The sequence below is a fragment of the Mirounga leonina genome, unplaced genomic scaffold, assembly GCF_011800145.1.
Source record: "Mirounga leonina isolate KUSES-001 unplaced genomic scaffold, KU_Mleo_1.0 Mir_170, whole genome shotgun sequence".
NCBI classification, from domain to species: Eukaryota; Metazoa; Chordata; class Mammalia; order Carnivora; family Phocidae; genus Mirounga; species Mirounga leonina.
Genome location: NW_023270433.1, coordinates 29,588,854 through 29,609,075, shown reverse-complemented (window position 1 = coordinate 29,609,075; position 20,222 = coordinate 29,588,854). Strand labels below are relative to the sequence as shown.

The window sequence follows — 20,222 nt, the reverse complement described above, 5'->3', positions numbered from 1 at the left end:
GCGTCTGCCTTCGGCTCAGGTCATGATCCCAGCGTCCTGGGATCGAGTCCTGCATCGGGCTCCCTGCTCCTTGGGAGCCTGCTTCTCCCTCTGCCTCTGCCTCTCTCTCTCTCTGTCTCTCATGAATAAATAAATAAAATCTTTAAAAAAAATAAAAATAAAAAAATAAAGGTCTCAAGTGATTAGTAGGTCAGGCCTGCCCAGGATAATCTCTCTCTTTTTATTAACCTAAAGTTAACTGATTAGGGACCTTAATCACATCATTATAGTTCCTACATCTTTGCTATATAATATACCATAATGAAGGAAATGGCTTTCCATTATATTCATAGGTCTTGCCCTCACCAAAGAGAAGGATCATACCGAGCATGAACACTAGGGGGCAGAAGTCTTGGGGACCAACTTAGAATTCTGCCTGCTGCAATAAAATGAAGAGAAAGAAGAGTGAGGATTGATCTTGGTTCAACCTCTCCCAGGCTTAAAGTCACCATCCTTTGGCATAAAGGAGAATTAGGCTGTGGGCATAAATATGTTCATAAACTAAAGGAAATCTCAGTAATATAAGCATATGTATCTCTTAAGCCTAGTTTTGGCTGTTTCTCTCTTAATATTGGCCTGGTTTATTTTTGTTAATTTAATCACTTATTATATATATTATATATATAATATATACATATGCATAATATGTATAATGTTATAAGGTGCTTTATATATTGGATGGTCCTTTGCCATCTGCAAAGAGTTTCTCCAGATCTTCTTATTTAATCGCATTCCTAATGTTATCTCATTCCTATTAGGGTATTTCCCCTCATGCAGGTCAGAGGATCAGAGAAGCTAGAGTCACGCATCTAGGATTACAAAGTCCGTGACAGAACAAAGACCAAAGTTAGGTCTTCATCTCCAAATTATGGTCCCCCTCCCTTTTTGATCCTCCTTTGTATCATGAGAATATCGCTAAATGTGGGACATCCTGACCAAGGACATTTAACTGCCCTTAAAAAGGGCTTCCAGTGTCACCTCCTTTTGGTACTCAACTGAGAAGAAGTTGAACACAATTTCTGTCTCCTTTCTCCAATCCTCCATGTCATCTTTGATAACTAAGCAGACCAGGACTTTGTTTGCCTACCCTTCTCCTACAGGAGAGTAGGCCCCCTGCATATTGATAATGCTAGGTAACAGTTTAAATTTTGTTGAGTTTCTGATTGGTCAGTTCTTTTTATGTAACTCTTTATGTATCAGGTTTTCCAGAAAACAGGTTCTGCTGTTTATTCTGTTATGGGAAGGCTGAGGAGGGCCAAGAACTCCCCTTTATCAGCAAGTACCATAAGCCATGAGCTTAAAACAGTACTTTTTACATATATTACTTTTCACACTTAAGTGTTTTGTATATATTATTATATCCATTTTACATATGAGGAAACTGAGATTCAGAGAGATTTTGTACATTACCTGAAGCCATACAGGTAGCAAATGGTGCATTTAGTACTACATCTGGGTCTTTAAGTTCCAAAGGCCATAAACTTCTATGGTACCATATAACCAGCTCAGACGTCACTGCTGACACAATCCTTCCCTGTCTCATCCTGTGTCTGTCACAGTTAATATTCTCTGCTTATTTCATCATCATATCCATCCATCCACCCTTCCATCCTTCCACACATTTATCCTTCCATCCTTCCACCCATCCATCCGTCCTCCAATTATAACAACTAACCAGTGTTAAATACCTATCATTTGGCCACTTGCTCATATCCTGGTAAAACAAAGAACTCCTTCATCCTTACATTCCTACCACTAGCTGAGGGGTTTAGCACATAGTTGGTATTCAGTAGTTGTCTGCTGACTTACCATGCTTCTGCTAAGAAATTTGAGATTAGCACTCAAATCGACTTAGTTTACTTTAACAAAGGAGGTAGTAGGAATGTAGAGTTTTAGACCATAGCGATCATTTATGCATTGCTTCCATCCACCTCTCTTACCTACTTCTGATAAGTAGCTAATAAATAAAATGCAGATCAAAGTCATCCAGGACTTTCTTCTCAAAGGCTTCTCTTGACTCCTCAGGTCATCACTCTCACTTTCTCACACATTTAACATCAACTGAACTTTGACCTCCTCCCCATCCCCACCCGCCCAGAGGCCTGAGGCAGCCCTGGGGAAGTGCAGGGCCAATAAAGGGCAAGGTTGGTGAGCTTCTCATACCAGAGTTCTGGACCTTGCACTCTACTAGACCCTGAAGTCATTGAACAGCAAAGCCTTACTGTAGAACTTTACATTTATCACTAATGAATGTTCTCAAATGACAAAAGCATTTTGAATTTTTATTCTGCTTTCTTTGATAGTAGCTGTGCTTGCCAGTTTTGTGTTGCTATATTCATCCATGTCATTGAATTTTTAAAAATCCCTAATGGCAGAAGATCAAAGAGAAAATCCTGTGGCCCAATTTAGCTTAACTTAGACTCAATAATTATCCTTTCCTTAGCGTAATTGTAAATCTACCTAGAATATTATACACTTTACAGTTCTCCATATTGTTCAATAAATAACAAACATGATGCTGGAAGATAGAAATGGGGGGATAAAAGGACAAGAATGTTGTATTTACATTTGTTCTTTAAAGAGTGGCCAGGCAGGAAGGCATAGGCAGCCCAGAATGAGAGGTAGACCTGTGTATTTTCTCCTGAGGAGTAATGCCTGATGAGGTTTACTGGCTTGTTCTCTGTTCAAATGATAGGCTTCTTCTCTCCATTACCAAAACATGGGTAGGACAAAGCCCAGTGTGTTCAATAGAGAGAAAATTGCTTAGTTTACCTGAAATAGCTATCACTGAAGATTTGGGAGAAGTAGGAAGATATCATCATACCTGTGTCTTAGGATCGTAACTCTTTAGCAGCAATTTTGGTGATGGCACGAAAGGGTTGAGATCCCAAAGGCAACAAGAGCAGGTGGGACAAGATTTCAGTGTACATGGTGGGATATGTGTACATGGTGGGATATGGGGGCCTGAATAAGAACATGGCAGCTGGCAGAACAAAAATATGATAAATAGGAGGGGCACTGTGGTCAGAAAGACCTGACAACTGACCAGGTATGGCATGAGGAGCAGTGAAAAAGGTGAAGGATTAAGGAAGTGTCTGAGATGACATTAAGAATTCTAACGTGGGTGACTGAAAAGATATTGATTGGATTTACCAAGTTGGGGAAACTCAAGAGAAGTGGCAGGTTGAGGGAAGGAGAAATGTCAAACTCCGGGGCGCCTGGGTGGCTCAGTCATTAAGCATCTGCCTTCGCCTCAGGTCATGATCCCAGGGTCCCGGTATCGAGCCCCACATCAGGGTCCCTGCTTCTCCCTCTCCCACTCCACCTGCTTGTGTTCCCTCTCTCGCTGTGTCTCTCTCTGTCAAATAAATAAATAAAATCTTTCTAAAAAAAAAAGTAGAAATGCCAAACTCCATTTCAGACTTACGGCATTTGGAGTATCTGTGGACCACGAGGTTGGTGGTCAGGGGAGCATGCAGGGCCAAGAGTGGTGATAGGAAGTGTCAATGGAGTAGTATAAGAGTAGAATCCGTAGAAAGAGATGAGATCTCCCAAGAAAAGAGCATGGAAAGGAAATGAAAAGAGGGGTAAAGATAGATCTTATGAGGGTACTACTATTGTACAAACCAGGCACCGGAGGAGGGAAATTAAAGAGAGTCAGGGAAAGAATGGTCAGAGGCAGGAGAAAGTAGTGATTTTAAATAGTAAGAAAGGAGAGTGGTGGTTGGGGCGGGGGTAGGCTCAGGTAACCCCCACTCTTACGTCAAAGCCATGTAAAAAAGCATTGAAAAGAATAAGCATGATTTATGAAAGTGTTGAGTTACTATATTGTATACCTGAAACTAATATTATTCCGTATGTTAACTAACTGGAGTTTAAATAAAAACTTGTTCTTTCCTTTTAAAAAAAAAAAAACTTGTTCTTTCCTCAAAGAACAAGAGAAAGCACTGAGCACTTACCATGTGCTAGGCATTACCCTAAGCATTTTACAGACATTATCTCATTATACTAACTGCAGGTTTGAAGTATAAAAGAGTGGTTGAATGGCACCAGAGGTTCAAATCCTACATCCACCCTTTACTAGGTCTATGAGCTTGAATAAATTTTCTCTTCTTTGTTTTTTTTAAATTTTCTCTTCTTTAAATGAGAGTAACTCATCTCACAGTGAGGCATGAGTATTATGTAAGATAGTGCATTTCAAGTTATATAGTTTGTTATGTAGTCAATGTTATGTAGACTAACTAGTCAATGAGTCCTTACTAACCTTTATTTGGGATTGCTTTTATAATATCTGTCTCCCCCACAGAAAGCCGCACATGTTCAGTGATCATGTCTGTTTTGTTAATAGTCTTATCAATGGTTATTCAATTTTGTTGCAGGTAAATACCCCCAATGTCTTCATGTAGTAGGCACTCAATATTAGTTGAATGACTGAACAATCTCATTTCATCCACATATTCTTGCCTATGGGTATATCTTTGTTCTCTTTAAAGAAGGGGGGCGAGGGGCACCTGGGTGGCTCAGTTGTTAAGCGTCTGCCTTCGGCTCAGGTCATGATCCCAGGGTCCTGGGATTGAGCCCCACATCGGGCTCCCTGCTCAGCGGGAAGCCTGCTTCTCCCTCTCCCACTCCTCCTGCTTGTGTTCCCTCTCTTGCTGTGTCTCTCTCTGTCAAATAAATAAATAAAATCTTTAAAAAAAAGTAGAAATGCCAAACTCCATTTCAGACTTACGGCATTTGGAGTATCTGTGGACCACAAGGTTGGTGGTCAGGGGTGCATGCAGGGCCAAGAGTGGTGATAGGAAGCGTCAATGGAATAGTATAAGAGTAGAATCCATAGAAAAGAGATGAGATCTCCGTCAAATAAATAAAATCTTTAAAAAAAAAATAAAGAGGGGGCGAATTCTCATACACAAACTGGTCCATTGTAAGTGTTCCAGATTCTTAACTCCAGCTTAATTGCCTATTAATTAAAAGACACAGGTCTGAAGGGGAAATAGAGAATCACTAATCAAAAGGCATAAAGTTTCAGTTAAGAAAGATGAATAGGCTCAAAAAATCTGCTGTACCTTGCACCTGTGACCAATAATACCATATAGCATGCTTAAATATTTGTCAAAGGGGTAGATCTCATCTTGTGTTCTTACCACAATAAAATAAATTTTTCAAAAATTCTTTCAGAAAATATAAAACTATAAAGGTCAAATAAGGGTCAAATATACTGACAAAGGAGAATTAATTGATGGTTTAATATTTTATTTTTATTCCTTCATATCTTGAGAGATAATACTGTTTGCAAATAGCAAAACTAAGAATAGTTACATGGCTCTTAAAAACTCTTATTTGTGGAGATACAATATTTATCAGGAAGCATCATTTTGTAGATGGAAAAACTAGCTGATTATTCAGTCCTGGCTAATGTGGTGACTTTATATTCTCTTACATACTTTGGTGCATGTGGTATTGTTTGCTTATTCAGAAAAAAATTTATATTCTACCCAAGCTTTTTTTTTTAAAGATTTTATTTATTTATTTGACAGCGAGACAGCGAGAGAGGGAACACAAGCAGGGGGAGTGGGAAAGGGAGAAGCAGGCTTCCTGCCGAGCCGGAAGCCTGATGTGGGACTCGATCCCGGGACTCCAGGATCATGACCTGAGCCGAAGGCAGTCGCTTAACCAACTGAGCCACCCAGGCGCCCCTCTACCCAAGTTTTAATGAAATAACAGCTAATAGTTGAGTACCTGCTAAGTGGTTTCGATATCCTAAATCATATAGTTCTCATACCATTCCAATGAGAACTCCTTTCTCATGTAAGGAGTGAGTTACTCATTTCACAGGTGAGTAAACTAAGGAATAGACAGGTTATGTAATTGGTTCAAAGTCATACAGTGGTAATTAGTGGATTTGGGATTTGAACCTATGTATCTTAGTCACTATAGTATAAGGAACTTGCACACTATCAGACAAGTATCAAATAAAATCATGCTTTATTGTAAGATTTTGTTTTACTCTCATAGTAAGAAATACATTTCACACTGTATTATACACACTTCCTCTGCCTGTATGTTATATACTAAACAAGTTTCATATAAAAATACTCGCTCTTACTATGTGTGAAACTCTCTGATACATGCAATTCTATTCTGTTCTCTTTCACTAAAAGAATTCTACTTGAACTCTAAAATTGTATACATTTGTTTCACAATCCACTAATGGTTTCAGACCTGCAGTTCGGAAAACCAACATAATAAGGGACATATTAATATTCAATAATACTAAATGAGTATAATTATAACTAAGGATACCATTTATTAAGCATTTACTATGTACCAAAATACTGTTGTTGCTATTTATGTATAATACCCTCAGTTCTCATTAAACCTTGAAAAGTAGCTCAATTTTTCTCACGTAAGAACTGGGATGTGGAGAAGTTAAGAGATTTGTCCTACAGAGATTAAAGGTTTCTTCCACTAGTCTAATAATAACATTTAAGTATATTAAACAATTAAATCAGTAAAAAAAAAACCACAGGTCTGTATTTCACTAGCAGGTTACTTACTAGAAAATAGTCTCCAATTCACTGCTACCCAATAGTTTCTAAAAATCTAAGCTGAGAGAAACAATACCTAGGAAGGAGTGCTTGAAGTATATATAATCTGGTCCATTCTTCCTAGTCAGACACTGCTCTAAATACACAGTTAATATACAGCTTAATACACAGTTCTCATGCTACAGCATTATTAGCCCATTTTACAAATAGAAAAACTGAAGCACAAGATTTTAAGTCCCATGCTTAGTTAGCAGCAGAGTGAGTTTCCAACCCAGGAAATGTGTCCCACATTCTTAGCCTTTCATTGTGCTGTCTCTCTCAAGTTCAACCTAGACTGTACCGTAATACCCTCCTCCTCCATTCTATCCCACAATATTGCTTTTGTGCATTTTGCTTTGATGCGATGTCATCAGTCTATGTTAAGAATTGGCATGGCGGGGGATGGGGGTGGGGGAGAAGTGGCTCAGTCAGTTAAGCCTCTGACTCTTGATTTCATCTCAGGTCATGATCTCGGGGTCATGGGGTTGGGGGCCACATCAGGCTCCAAGCTCAGGGGGGTGTCTGCTTGAGATTCTTTCCCTCTGCCCCTCCCTCTGCTTGCCCCCCCTTTTTTCTCTCAAACAAATAAATCTTTAAAAAATACATTTAAAAAAAAGAATTGACATGGGGTCCCATATAAAAAACAGCACCATCCTATTCCACATTCTTCACATTGAGCCCTTGTTTATCATGCCATACCCTTTATGAGAACCCAGGAAGAATTCTGCTCTAGTCACTATATCAGAAGGATTCTACTTCTCTTTAACCATTGGTCCGTTTTTATCTTACAGAGACTGTGAAATGTGCAACTGACCAGCATTTCCTTGTTTGTGTTGACTGTTAGAAAACTTATACTCCAGGATGTAATTCTGTCTCCATACTTATTTCCTTTCTTCTTCTGTTCCAACTTCTCACCAATGCTTGCTTACTTTATTTGATGGAGGTTGATAAAACTCCTTTTTGGAACAAAATGAGAATGTATAAACATGCCTCATTGCATATTTATGAGTTAGTTATTAACTTTCTCACAGATAAGGAAACTGACACTAGGAAACATTTGAATAAACTACTCAAGTCTGTAGCACCTAGTCTACCCCTTAATGTCATGCTGACATATTTGTGACCTGATTTTCCACAGGCCACCTAAGTTTGTGTGGAGAAATGCATCATTTTTAGTCATCATCCTGGGTTCCCTCCTGTGAGTTGTGTGACATTATGCAATTCATGTAGTCTCTCTGTGCCTCTGTTTCCTCACCTGTAAAATGGAAATAATAATAATACACCTACCATGCAGAGTCATTGGGCAGAAGCAGAGTTAATGTATGTAAAGTTCTTAGACAGTACCTGGGACATATGTATCGTGTATATCCTCACCCTTACCGTCACCATCTCCATCTCCTCCTCTTTCTTGGCTCTTGCCTCTGTTGTTTATGTGGAGAACTTCCACCCCCTCTCAAAGGGTGTCACACTTACTTCTAGAGGTGCCCATGGAGGTCTCACAAGGGTTATGATCAGTTTTCTCACATTTCCCCTCCAGCTTATGACCTTGGTTCCCACTTCCATCAGCACCCTACTTGCGGGTTTCCCACCCCAGCCCTTGTGTGCAGCTACAAACACTTGTGCTTGGCTTGCTCTTTTTTAATATGAAAAACATGCAAGTCCTTCAAATGTACTGTTCCCTGGAGTCCTCACTAAGACATAACCCTCTGCATCACAACCACGCCGAATCTTATCATCTAAGCTCTGATGCAGTGCTCCTTCTGCTGAGTTTCTTTTATCCCTGCTCTCTTTGGAATTGAACATATGCCCATGGGGCTTAGTCAAAACCAGTCTCCTAAACAGACCCCATGCTGCCCTGTCCATCCCCTTGTACTCTCTTCTCTTCCATGCATCAGCCCTTTACCTATTCTGTCAACCCCCTCCCTATAAGCTCACCAAGGCACAGGCAGCCACGTATGAACCCCAACTGGGGATCGGCAGACACCCTCCTACAGATCTACAGATCATTGTCTGGTTCCTGTGTTATGCACTCACCAGTTGGATCACAAATTGCTTGAGGTTAGAGAGCATGTCCAAGGATTCTGCATCTTCACAGCCCTTAGTTCGGGACTGAACACAGAGGCAGCTCCCACAAACAGTTGTTGGTTGACTGATTAATTTGCAATGGTCTTGATAGCTCCTGGCAAAACCAGAATTAGAAACCTCTTTGGGGAGGGAAACATTCATTGCCTCAGGTAGAGTGACCTAGCACCCCAGTTAGTTTGGGATGATCTCGGTTTGAGCACTGAAAGGTCCCATGTCCCAGGAGCCCCTCAAGCCTCGGAAAACTGAGATGGTTAGTCACCTAGACTGGGCTTCCCCAGTTTCAAATATGCCCCTTACACTCCAGACCAGTGCTCTCATTCCAACCTCACATGTCTGCTCTCATGCTCCTGGAGGAGTGCGCGCATGTGTCCACACACACTCACACATATGCATATTCACTCGCTGTCATGAGTCATACCATCATTACCTCTTCCCCCATTCTTCGAGCTTATAGCAGGTCATATAAATTAGTGTCCACAATTGCTCCAGACTTTACAGACCGAAGGAAAATGTACTGTCATCTCAGCCTTTTCCCTCAGCTCTGTGACCTTCCCCATTATCACTCTTTGTGACCTTCACTTTTCTCTAATTGTTGGAGGGTAGAACCACAATGCTCTCAACCCTGAGAGGCAGGATTTCAGATATTGCTGGCATCTGCCTTCTGAATCCTTGTAGAATGGCCAGGATTTAATGCATTTTTATATATCGGATTGTCATTCTTGAGAAGTGAAGCTGAGGAAAAACCCTGGTACGTGAGCTCCTCCCCACCCACAGCCATAATTACTCCTTTCACACGGATATCATCAACCCTCCACCAGCGCTTGGGTCCAGCACAGTCTCACCATCTGCTCATGTGACACCAACATTATGGCCTCCCTCTATGCATCCCTAAATGGGGCTGGAGAAGGCAACAGAGTTGCCAAGTGTGTCAGCTGGAACCAGCAACACAAACCTAGACAGTGATGGATCATGGCCCAGGATAGAGAGGAAGGAGGGAGGACGCTGATGGCCAATTGTGCGCTGTCATGAGTTGCAAAGCGGACCTCTCTGCTCATGGAAGCAGAACCAACGTAGTGTTTCTGTTCCCACAGTAAATGCAAAGCTTCTTTTTATTTTTTTTTATTTTATTTTTTTTACAGATTTTATTTATTTGAGAGAGAATGAGAGACAGAGAGCACAAGAGGGAGGAGGGTCAGAGGGAGAAGCAGACTCCCTGCCGAGCAGGGAGCCCGATGGGGGACTCAATCCCGGGACTCCAGGATCATGACCTGAGCCGAAGGCAGTCGCTTAACCAACTGAGCCACCCAGGTGCCCCGCAAAGCTTCTTTTTAATATGTGGTCACAAGAGAATGTTCAATAGAAAAGAAACCTAGAAATCAAATCTGAATTATTCTGGGTTTGCTTCTGTGCATCTCTAACTGGTATTACGGGGGCCTCTCCAGGGAGTTTGAGGATTACTTAAAGATGACAGGCAGGGGTTTCTGGCTGATCAGGGAGGCTGATCAGGGTCAGTAGACTTATGCCGCCAGGTCAGTTCTGTTCACTAGGCTGCCGAAGTTCCCACCTTCCCGTACCACCCTGAGTCTCTGAGGTTCTCTGTTCTTTACTTTATGCCCTGAAATTGACTGATTCACATATTCATTCAGTTCTCTCTTAATGCTGCTTACAGGATTAAATTGGCCAGGCAGCTAGTCAAGATTTGTTCTATAGACTTCAAATTTAGGCATACTGGCCTATGCTTTTTGTTGGCATTATTGTTGATTTTGATGTATTTGAAGTTAAGACGGTTCTATGTTCTAAAAGCTTCTAGTCTACGTTTTTCTGGTGAGTCTTTTTACCTGTGTATATTTTTGCTTTTATGGACTTCATTTTCATCCCGCCCATTTTTAAATGGAAGTGGTAACACAGAGGTGCCCAGTAAAATCTGACACTTGTCCTCAGTGGAGGAAGCTAGATGCCATTTTTGGTTTTGTTTCATACAAAAGCTCTTGTAGATCCTGCCTATTCTCCAAGTAGTTGTTTCCCAAGGGCTGATGAATTATGTTTCCAGCCACATGGAGGAGACACCTAGAAATCCCAGATCAGGCCTGTGCAGGAGGCACAGAGAGCCCTAGAGGGAAAGCTCCCCCCAAACTATGGGAATCATAGCATTTCCTCAGCTCCAAAACATTCAGGTCAGCTGACTAGGTTCCTTCCCATCAGGTCAGTTCAGTTGACCAGTGAAGCACAAAAGAAATAGAAACTTCATGGCCTCAACTTTATAAACGAGCTGCCAGCAGGAGCACCCATTATGGAGCACCTCTGTCTCATATTTATCCAAATCTCTTCTCTGGGGCTGAAAAGAAAAGAAAGAAAGTGCTTGAAACAACACAGATAGCTGGCCCGAGCACTGGTGATTTACATGTGGTAAATCACCAAGAAATACTCTCAGGCTCAGAGAGACACATGGGAATATCCAGAGATGACTAGACGGCCAGAAGTTGTGACAGAAGATCCACTGGGGAAGAGAGGGAGGAAATACAAGAGAGTAGAATATAGTCCTTGTAGAACCAGAGACAAGTCGTGTATGAAGGACAGCACATGGAAAGTGTGATTTGTGACCGGCCTGGAGGTAAAGAAAGGTGGCAATGGTTGAGGCCAAAGACAAAGACCCTTATAGCAGAATGGTTAGGAGTTCACACTTAAGACCCACTACAACTCAAGGCCTGGAATGCTTTCAGCTGTAACAAGGCGGAACTGCAGGAATAAGATCCCGCAAGTAGAGGCTATGCAGGGTTTCGGAGAGTGGGCAGAGTGTAGGGCTTCTCTGCAATGCTGTGGCTAAAGAACTGGATATGAAACAGATAAAAACACCCAACAGTACCTCTCTGCATGAGAGTAACTCTCTAGGCTTTTGTAGAGGGTGAAATTTTGATGCCATGATACAGGTGGTTTTTTTTGTTTTGTTTTGTTTTTTCTCCTGGGGATCAGAAAATGTGGGTTTCTAGTCCCAGACTTACACTAACTAGCTATGTCATGACTTTGAGTTAGTCATTCCAGGGCTGGAAGAAGAACTTCAGCCTTTCTAAACCCTTCCTTCCCCCTCATTGCCCCATATGTACTTCCAAGCAAAAACAATTTTAAGCCATAAACAATGTACAAAGACATCCTCCCAAGGTCGGATATTTTTTCCTATAATGATTACTTTGATACTTTTTTTAAAAATCAACACTTAAAAAAATTTTTTTCCCTCCATTTTCATTTCCCTGCTTTGCTGATTCTCAACCTAAGTATCTGTTTAGTTTACTTGTTGGATAATTCAGCAGTGTTCAGTTCCCCTTGCTGGGCCTCAGCCTTCTCATCTATGAAATAAAGGTTTTAGAGGGGAAGATCTCCAGGACCTCTTCCAGCTTAATTTTCTGTAATTTCATAACCTCAAAAACCTGTTTTCTATCTACCTTTATCACCGTCTTGGCATTTTAGTGTTTCCAAATATGAATGAGAAAACTAATGTTGGCTTTTCTATATTCCCTCAACTTCTCATACCTACTAAAGGCTACATCTAAACCTTGGTGAGTATCGAGGACATTTGTGAGTCGAAATGAAAGGTTAGTTATGTCCCTTTTTATATCTAAACCTTATGAAGGATCTGTGTCTATGATAAGATGTTATCAGGAAAGTCCTGGATTTACTGGTGGAAAGAATTTTGGAATAAAGGCACCTTTTTGGAGAAGGTGGCCGCTGTGACTGATCTAGGATTCCTGGACCATGTGTTCGTCCCTACCAGTAATTTAGGGTGTGGTTCTAGGCTTTAACCTTTCTAGGCTTTAGCTTTCCTGTTTATTTGTTCATTCATTCATGATTCACCTGCCTCTAATATTTTATAAGAAGGTAAGTCTATCTCTAATATTTTATGAAATTTCTCACATCTACATCTTACCAATTCTTATGCCACTGCCCTTTGACTTTTCACCTCTGTCCCCAATGGAAATATTGCTGTGGTGCCTATGCATCCTCCAAGAGGATGACAGCAGAAGCTAGGTCTCTCTCTAAGCCTTGCTGTGGTCTGCCTTTCCGATGGGAGCTGTTCATTATTTTTGGAAGGTTTATATAACAGATGGTACAAGGCAGACAAGCAAGCACACACTCCCCAGCCCAGAGCATGCTGAGCCAGGCACGCACACACTTGCCAATACCAAAAGGAGGAGAGCTGCTGGGGTGATGGAGGGAGAGTGCTCTGCGGGGCGAGCGCTGCTCGGAAGACCTGCTAATGTCTCTGTGTGGCCATGCTGTATTTTCAGCTTGTCATCATGGCTGGGACAGTGCTGCTTGCCTACTACTTCGAATGCACTGACACTTTTCAGGTGCATATCCAAGGATTCTTCTGTCAGGACGGAGACTTAATGAAGCCTTACCCGGGGTCAGAGGAAGAAAGCTTCATCACCCCTCTGGTGCTCTATTGTGTGCTGGCTGCCACCCCAACTGCTATTGTAAGTACAGAATAAACTTCCTTTGTTATTGTCAGATCCTAAATAACGTTTCCTGTCTTCCTTTTCTCCTCTTTCCTCCCTTCCTGGGCATTCACCAGCAGCCTTATTGGGGGGGGGGGGGGGGCGGGGGGGAGGGGTCCTGTTTCAGCCAAAACAGTGAATGGAGCTCTGCATAAAAAAAAAATCTCATTAAAATAGGTCTTGTCTTTTATAGGTGGTTTTTGCTTTTTGGTGTCTGAATTTAAGTAAAAAAAAATATATATATGTATACACACACACACACACATACATTTCGTAAGTTAGTGTGACTGTTCTAAACAGGCTTGATTGGCTAATATGTTAGTTAAGAACAGCTACTGTGCTCTTGAAAAAAATGTGCTGGGGGTTGTGTGTATTCAGATGAGGTCTTGAATGTAAATGCTGGGGCTGATATAAAGACTCAGATCAGAGTGGAATAGACTCCCTTGGGCCTGAGTCTCCTGCTGTTCTGATTGAACTTCCAGAGGGGCCGATGAGAGAAATTGCTTGACCTGAAGTTTGCTGCGATTCATTCTTGGTGGCTCCGGCTGTGTTCATATTACATCACATCCAATTCAGTTGTAACTTTGCCTTCATTTATTTCATTCTTCTCTCTCATGAGGCAAAAAAAAAAAAAAATTGGCTAGACTGTTCTTGAGGGAAACTTTCAAAAGCATAAAGCTCACAGATCTGTATTATCTGGTAAAGTGATTTAACCCTCAGATATTTTAATTTCAGTTTTAAAAATGACATTGTGTTTTAAAATAAACCTTTCTGTGTCTGAACAGGCTACAAGGTCAGATTAGTTGGGATGTAATATCAGTTATCATTTCCCCATATCTCTTTCAAGAGCTGCCTCCCCCAACTCTGCCCCCTCTCTCCCCCACCCTCTTCCTCTCCCCTCTCTTTTAAAAAAAAATATTGACTGGCATGCTGAGAAATATACCGATGGCTCAGACATTCAGTTCAAGTATTGTTTTCCATGCAAATGTTTTGCTTGCTTTAAGATGAGAAATGGAATAGAATTTTTGAGGAGAAAAAATATGGGCATAATGAGTCATAGTACTTTAAATTCATTCTGATCATTGATCCTTGGCTCTACCCACTGCCCCCCCGCCCTTAAATGATAATACTATGCTGTAGCAATTAAAATTAAGGTCAGCAGTGATAAAACTGTGGTATGTTGGGGTGGTTAAAAGCACAAGTTCTGCAGTCTGACACACCTGGATTCACATCCTGTCTATGAGACTTTGGGCGAGTCACTCTATTGCCCCTCCCCTCAAAAAAACAGAGGGATAACAGGACTCCCTATTTCATGGAGTTGTCATGAGACTTGAATAAGACAGTTCATACGAATGGCTCAGCACAGTGTCTGGCATGTACGAAGTGTTTAGAAGTAGGGCAACACAGAGCCTGGCTGGAAACTTCTTCACCCTCTTCAGGATCACAGACCAACTTCCTGTACCTGAAGAGAACGAGATTCCACTTGGAATCCCAGGAACCGCAGGCAGTAGACTTAGTCTGGAATCACGTCCTGGTTTCTTTCTGTCTCAGAAGCATATCATTTTCTTGTGTATTCAGACACTCTCTGAGTGATCTGTTGACTTACTAATGTATTTTCCTCGCTTCTTCCTAGTCCCAGGATATATAGCATTGCCTAGGTTCTCCTGTAATTACTTCTTGGAATTAGAGAGATTTTTTTCCATTAAAAAAAATAAATAAATAAAGCAAGGGAAACAGATTAGGAAAAATTATGGACAAAAAAAATAGTGAATCAGAAAACAATAGAATTAACAAATAAAATCAGGATGAGATTCTTTGAAAGGTAAAATGTACAACCCCCTAGATAGTCTAATATAAGAAAGGCAGAAGTAAAAAAAAAAGTTAAAACATAAGCAAAAATACATAAGCCTTTAAAAGTCTATACTCTAGGGGTGCCTGGGTGGCTCAGTCATTAAGCGTCTGCCTTCGGCTCAGGTCATGATCCCAGGGTCCTGGGATGGAGCCCCGCATCAGGCTCCCTGCTCAGTGGGGAGCCTGTTTCTCCCTCTCCCACTCCCCTGCTTGTGTTCCCCCTCCCGCTGTCTCTCTGTCAAATAAATAAAAATTTTTTTAAAAAAGTCTATACTCTATTTAAATTGTATTTACAGGGTGCCTGAATGGTTCAGGTCATGATCCCAGAGACTTGGGATCAAGTCCACGTCAGGCTCCCTGTTCATTGGGGTGTCTGCTTCTCTGCCCCTTCCCTGGCTCATGTGCATTCTCTCTTTCTCTCTTGCTCACTCTCTCTCAAATAAGTAAATAAAATCTTTTTTAAAAAATAAATTGTATTTACAATTCTGTGCCAATAAATGCTTTCCTCTCAATAAAATTGGTAATATTTTATGAAAAGATAATTTACTAACAATGCCCTAAAAAGATGTAGAAAAGCTGAATAGTGAATAAAAACAGAATAAATTTTTAAACATATCTAAAATTTATCTCGCAAAATACTACTGAGGACATGTAGCTATAGTATAAATTCCTTCAAACTTTAAAGGAATATAAAATCCATAATTCTATAAAATGTCCCAGAGCCTAAAAATAAGTGGAAAGCTTCTGAGTGCACATTACAAAGCAAGAAAAATATGGATTTTAAACACTTAGAAAGTCTGCATGCACACCCACAAAAGCACCCTCAGTAGCAAAAACAATCTCCCTTATGAAAGTTGATGCAAGAGTATAGAAAAGGTTTGATAGACTTGTCTACCTAAAAATAAGCATTTCTAACAAAAGAAAAAGACCGCAAAAAGTTTACAGGATATAAGACTCAAATGTAAGTATCCTTAATACTTAAAAAAAAAATGAGCTTCCCCAAGTAAAAACAGGAGAACACAGGAATAGACAATTAACAGAACAGCAAAATGACTGTGTGCCTGAACATTTCTAAACTCATCAATTATCAAAGAAAAGTAATTTTGACAAGTATAGGATTTCCTCCTTTATATAAAATTGGCAAATGTTTTAAAGAAAGATAGACCATGTTGTTGAAGGTACAGACACCTTCATACAGTTCTAGTCGAAGTAAGATGTATTAAAAGTTCATAAACTTCAGACTCGGTCATTAATTCCAGTACCTGAATTTATGTTAAGGAAATAATCAGTTTTATATAAATACAAGTGTTTGTGTATAGGGATGTTCATGTCAGCAATAGTTTCAATGAGAAACTTGGAACTAGCTAAATACACAGTACTTGGGAATTATGTAAATACATTATGAGGCAGTTGTATTTTTGGAACACTTTTAATAGCAAGAAACAGGCTTTTGATTTAATCTTAAGATTTTTTTTAAGGGCTAAAAAAATGTCTATAGTTATTGCATGTAAAATCTTTCTCCCTTTTACAAGGGAATCTGACCTTTTAATTTTCTGGGTCTGTTTCCCTAGAAAAAGAAAAAGGTGGTGATACATCAACAGTGTTGCTAGGCAAGATTAACCCCTGATGGGTGAATTGCACCTGGACTCCGAGAACTGTAATTACCCGAGGAGATGCCATGCGAGGACTTCTAAGTGCAATGACTCGGAAATTTGGCACATCCATTGTAGGACCTTGAAGGCTATGCCTTTGAAATTGCTGCACCGTATGTCGGCTCCTGTAGGGCATGAGGCTTTTAAGCTACGGTGGCTCCTGCATCCTTTGATGTGTCTATGGTCTCTTGCACCTGAGCTCTAGAGCTCTGCTGGACCACTGTGAAGGCACGTGCTGTAGGGGAGCACATGATGCTCCCCTGTTGGCAAGCTCTGGTTCCTCCCAAGTAGACCAGTGCCAAATGTAGCCTGTGGTTGTCTGTGGGTCTGAATATTTAATGACCCTAAAAAGACACCTTGTGTGTGTTGCAAGATAATCCCAAATTCATAATTATATATGAAAAGACTAGTACAAAATAAACTAAAAATTTACAGCTATTATCTATGAGTGCTAATGGCACAGTTGTTTTCTTCTCTTTTATTTTTTTATATATTCCTTTCCAAATTCTACATGAATGTGTATTATTTTCAAATCAAAAGATACATTTTTAAAACATTGTATGTCCAGTTCTTCTGGCAATAATTATGAAATGACCAATCTCTAATAAGACTTGAAAATGGCAATTCTAATAAAGAAAAACACACATAGCCAAAAAACAAAAATAGGAAAACAGAACTTTGTGGAGAATGTTCTCTTCCTTCTGGACAAAAATGATAGTTCTTTGATTCTAAGATTTTCAGCAGAAACTGTTCTTCAGACTGCAAAGTTTGATCCTGTCTCTTCCATCGATTCATTTTCCCCAAATGACACAAATTCACAATGGGAGTCAGTTGCTCTGATGGGAAGTCAAGGCGTATGGTCAATAAACAGTGAACTGAGGACTAAGAACCTACAGTTCTACTCTAGCTCTCGGGTATGGAACCCTCTCCATTTCCTTGCTTCTCTGGGTGAACAGTGTGACCAATAATGCGAGCAGGTCCCTAAGATATAAGCTGAGGAATATTCCATAAATGAGGATTATAAGCATGGCATCTTAATTTACCTATATTCTGTAGTTTTTGCCTAATTTATCCTCCCAACATCCCAGTGAAATAGAAAAGAGACATCCCAAAAAACATAAAGGGTGTGGTCCAGTTCCCTTCCTTTTTGAGTTGAGAACCTCGAGATTTAACTAGGTTAAATGACTCACTGAAGGTCCAGCTAGTTCTGTAGGTGACTGAACAGGTAGCCACCCATTTGGTTCCACTTTTCTTTTTCTCCCAAATGAGGGGCATTGCTAGAAGCCAAGGCTGATTACAGCTGACAGGTTAATGGCAGAGAGCCGCGTGGCTTTGGAACCCTGCCAACAGTGCTTGATCTTCCCCCAGGACCTGAAAATAAGTGAGCAGCGTCCGGATACAGAGCAGAACCCTTCTGATACTCAGGGACGCTTCCTGGGAGGAAGGAACTGTGTTCATTTCTTGTGTCCCATCCTAGGGAGGTATGGCTGGTCCCAGAGCAGCCTTTATTGGGCCACGGGGATCAAGACAGCAAGTGTCTAACTCAGCCCAGCCCCAACTTCTGAGTGTGCGTGCTGCGTTCCCTTCACTCTGCAGTCAGCGGATCTCAGGATGGATATGTCAGGAGAGGCAAGGATCCCAGTCGTGGCCCTGCCTCCAATAATTGTGTGACCTCTGGTGAGTCATGTTCCCTCTATAGGTTCGATTCCTCACCTGTAAATAAAAGGAGGGTTTGGGCTAATGATCTCCAAGATCTTTACAGTTCTAACATTCCATGAAAGCTATTTTTTTTTTTTTTTAAAGATTTCACTTATCTGACAGATAGAGAGACAGCGAGAGAGGGAACACAAGCAGGGGGAGTGGGAGAGGGAGAAGCAGGCTTCCCGCAGAGCAGGGAGCCCGATGCGGGACTCGATCCCAGGACCCCGGGATCATGACCCGAGCCGAAGGCAGACGCTTAACGACTGAGCCACCCAGGTGCCCCTCCATGAAAGCTATTTAAAAAAAAAAAAGGGGGGGGGCATTCTGATCGGAAAACTCCGCATGTCATGTTTCCAAGCCCCAAGTCTCAGCTTTCTGGAGTTTGATTTTACACTCTGTGCCTGGTCAGGTTTTCATAGAACTGCGTAGAGTTTTTGTTGTCATGGCTTATTCCTTCCTTAAACCCATTTCCTGTTTTCACTGGACTAGAACAAAGGCAGGATCCCTCGGGGGTGACTTGTATATTAACTAATGGCAATTTTCAAAAAAGTAGCTAACCGGGGCTTGTCCTTGGTTTTCTGTGCATTCTCGAGCACATTAGCCATAGGAAAACCTAGCACCTTCCACTGCTGTGTGTCCCTGTGGATGGGCATTAACAACCCCATTCACGGCTGCAGGGATGCACAAGAAAGGCACGAGGGAAAAGACACTGCCGAGGGTTTGACCTGTCATTTCCTATTTCTCCTTCCGGGTGCTACTGTCAGAAGAGATCAGCATCATGTTGGGGCAAAGCCTCATGGGATAAGCTGCACAGGGACAGGCCACTGCTGCCTCCGATCGAATTTATAGTGTCCAGAACTGTTTGGCCAAAAGTGGTAGCCCACACTTCCAAGAAATCTGCAGGGTGCATTCTAACCAGGGTGGAAACCCTGGATGACCACTGCCTCTGGCCTCCTGAAGAAACTTGTACACTCAGAACGTAGGGCGGAGAGTCTGTCTGGATAAGAGGATTTAACTCCGCGGAGAATCTGGTTTACCTTTATTTTACCTCAGCCCCAGCCCCACAAGGCATGAGAAAACGGCTATTAAACCTTTTTCTTGGCCTCACAACAAAGTGACTGGGGAGTAATTAGAACTGAAGTAACAGCACGTTTGATGTCTAGCCCGCGAGAACTGAAGCAGCTCGAGGTTTGCATGCAACTGCGCACGCACGCATATATAAGACTGATCTCGAATTTCCTAGGAAAAGAAGAGACAAACACAATTTGATAGAAAGGCACAAATTGGAGGAAACTGTGAATCTTCATTCGGGGGGGTTTCCGGGCTGTAAGCTCTTGGAGTGACTGTAGAAGCCCAGAGCACAGTGTGGAACAGAGTGGGCTCTCACCAAATGCAGGTCTGTTGGCTGGCGGGCGTGGGCCGCAGCTGCTGAAGCAAAGGAGGCCTTGTGGGGCCTTGCACTGCCTCCGAATCGGCCTCTTCCAGGCTCTGAACAATCTCATCCGTTGAAGCCCCTTTTAACACTTGATAATTCACAGCTTTTTGCCTTTTCTACATGATCACGTGACTTCCTTTTTGGTCGGTTGGTTTGTTTTTTACCATGAGTACATCATTTTGTTACTGTTGATGCTAATGTACTGAGTCTTTACGATCCCATTTTTTTTCCCCCTGGGAAAGATTTATAAGTATACCCATTAATGGTTGTGGATTTAAAAAAAAAAAAACTGAAAAAAATGTGTTTCCCCATCTTCTGTCTACACTGCACATGAGTGCTCTAAATTCTTTCGCAGATTGTCTCTTCCCCTCACATCATC

The 20,222-nt window shown here is 41.4% G+C and overlaps 1 protein-coding gene across 1 annotated transcript in view; it reads left to right on the top strand.

Annotated features, from left to right (window-relative positions):
• The window catches only part of PLPPR1 (phospholipid phosphatase related 1), a 115,477-nt gene that overhangs the window by 58,895 nt on the left and 36,360 nt on the right, over window positions 1-20,222 (top strand). Inside the window, exon 2 of the mRNA XM_035016198.1 lies at window positions 12,995-13,183. Within this exon, the coding sequence (XP_034872089.1) occupies window positions 12,995-13,183 (189 nt within the window). The remainder of the gene's footprint in view (window positions 1-12,994; window positions 13,184-20,222) is intronic.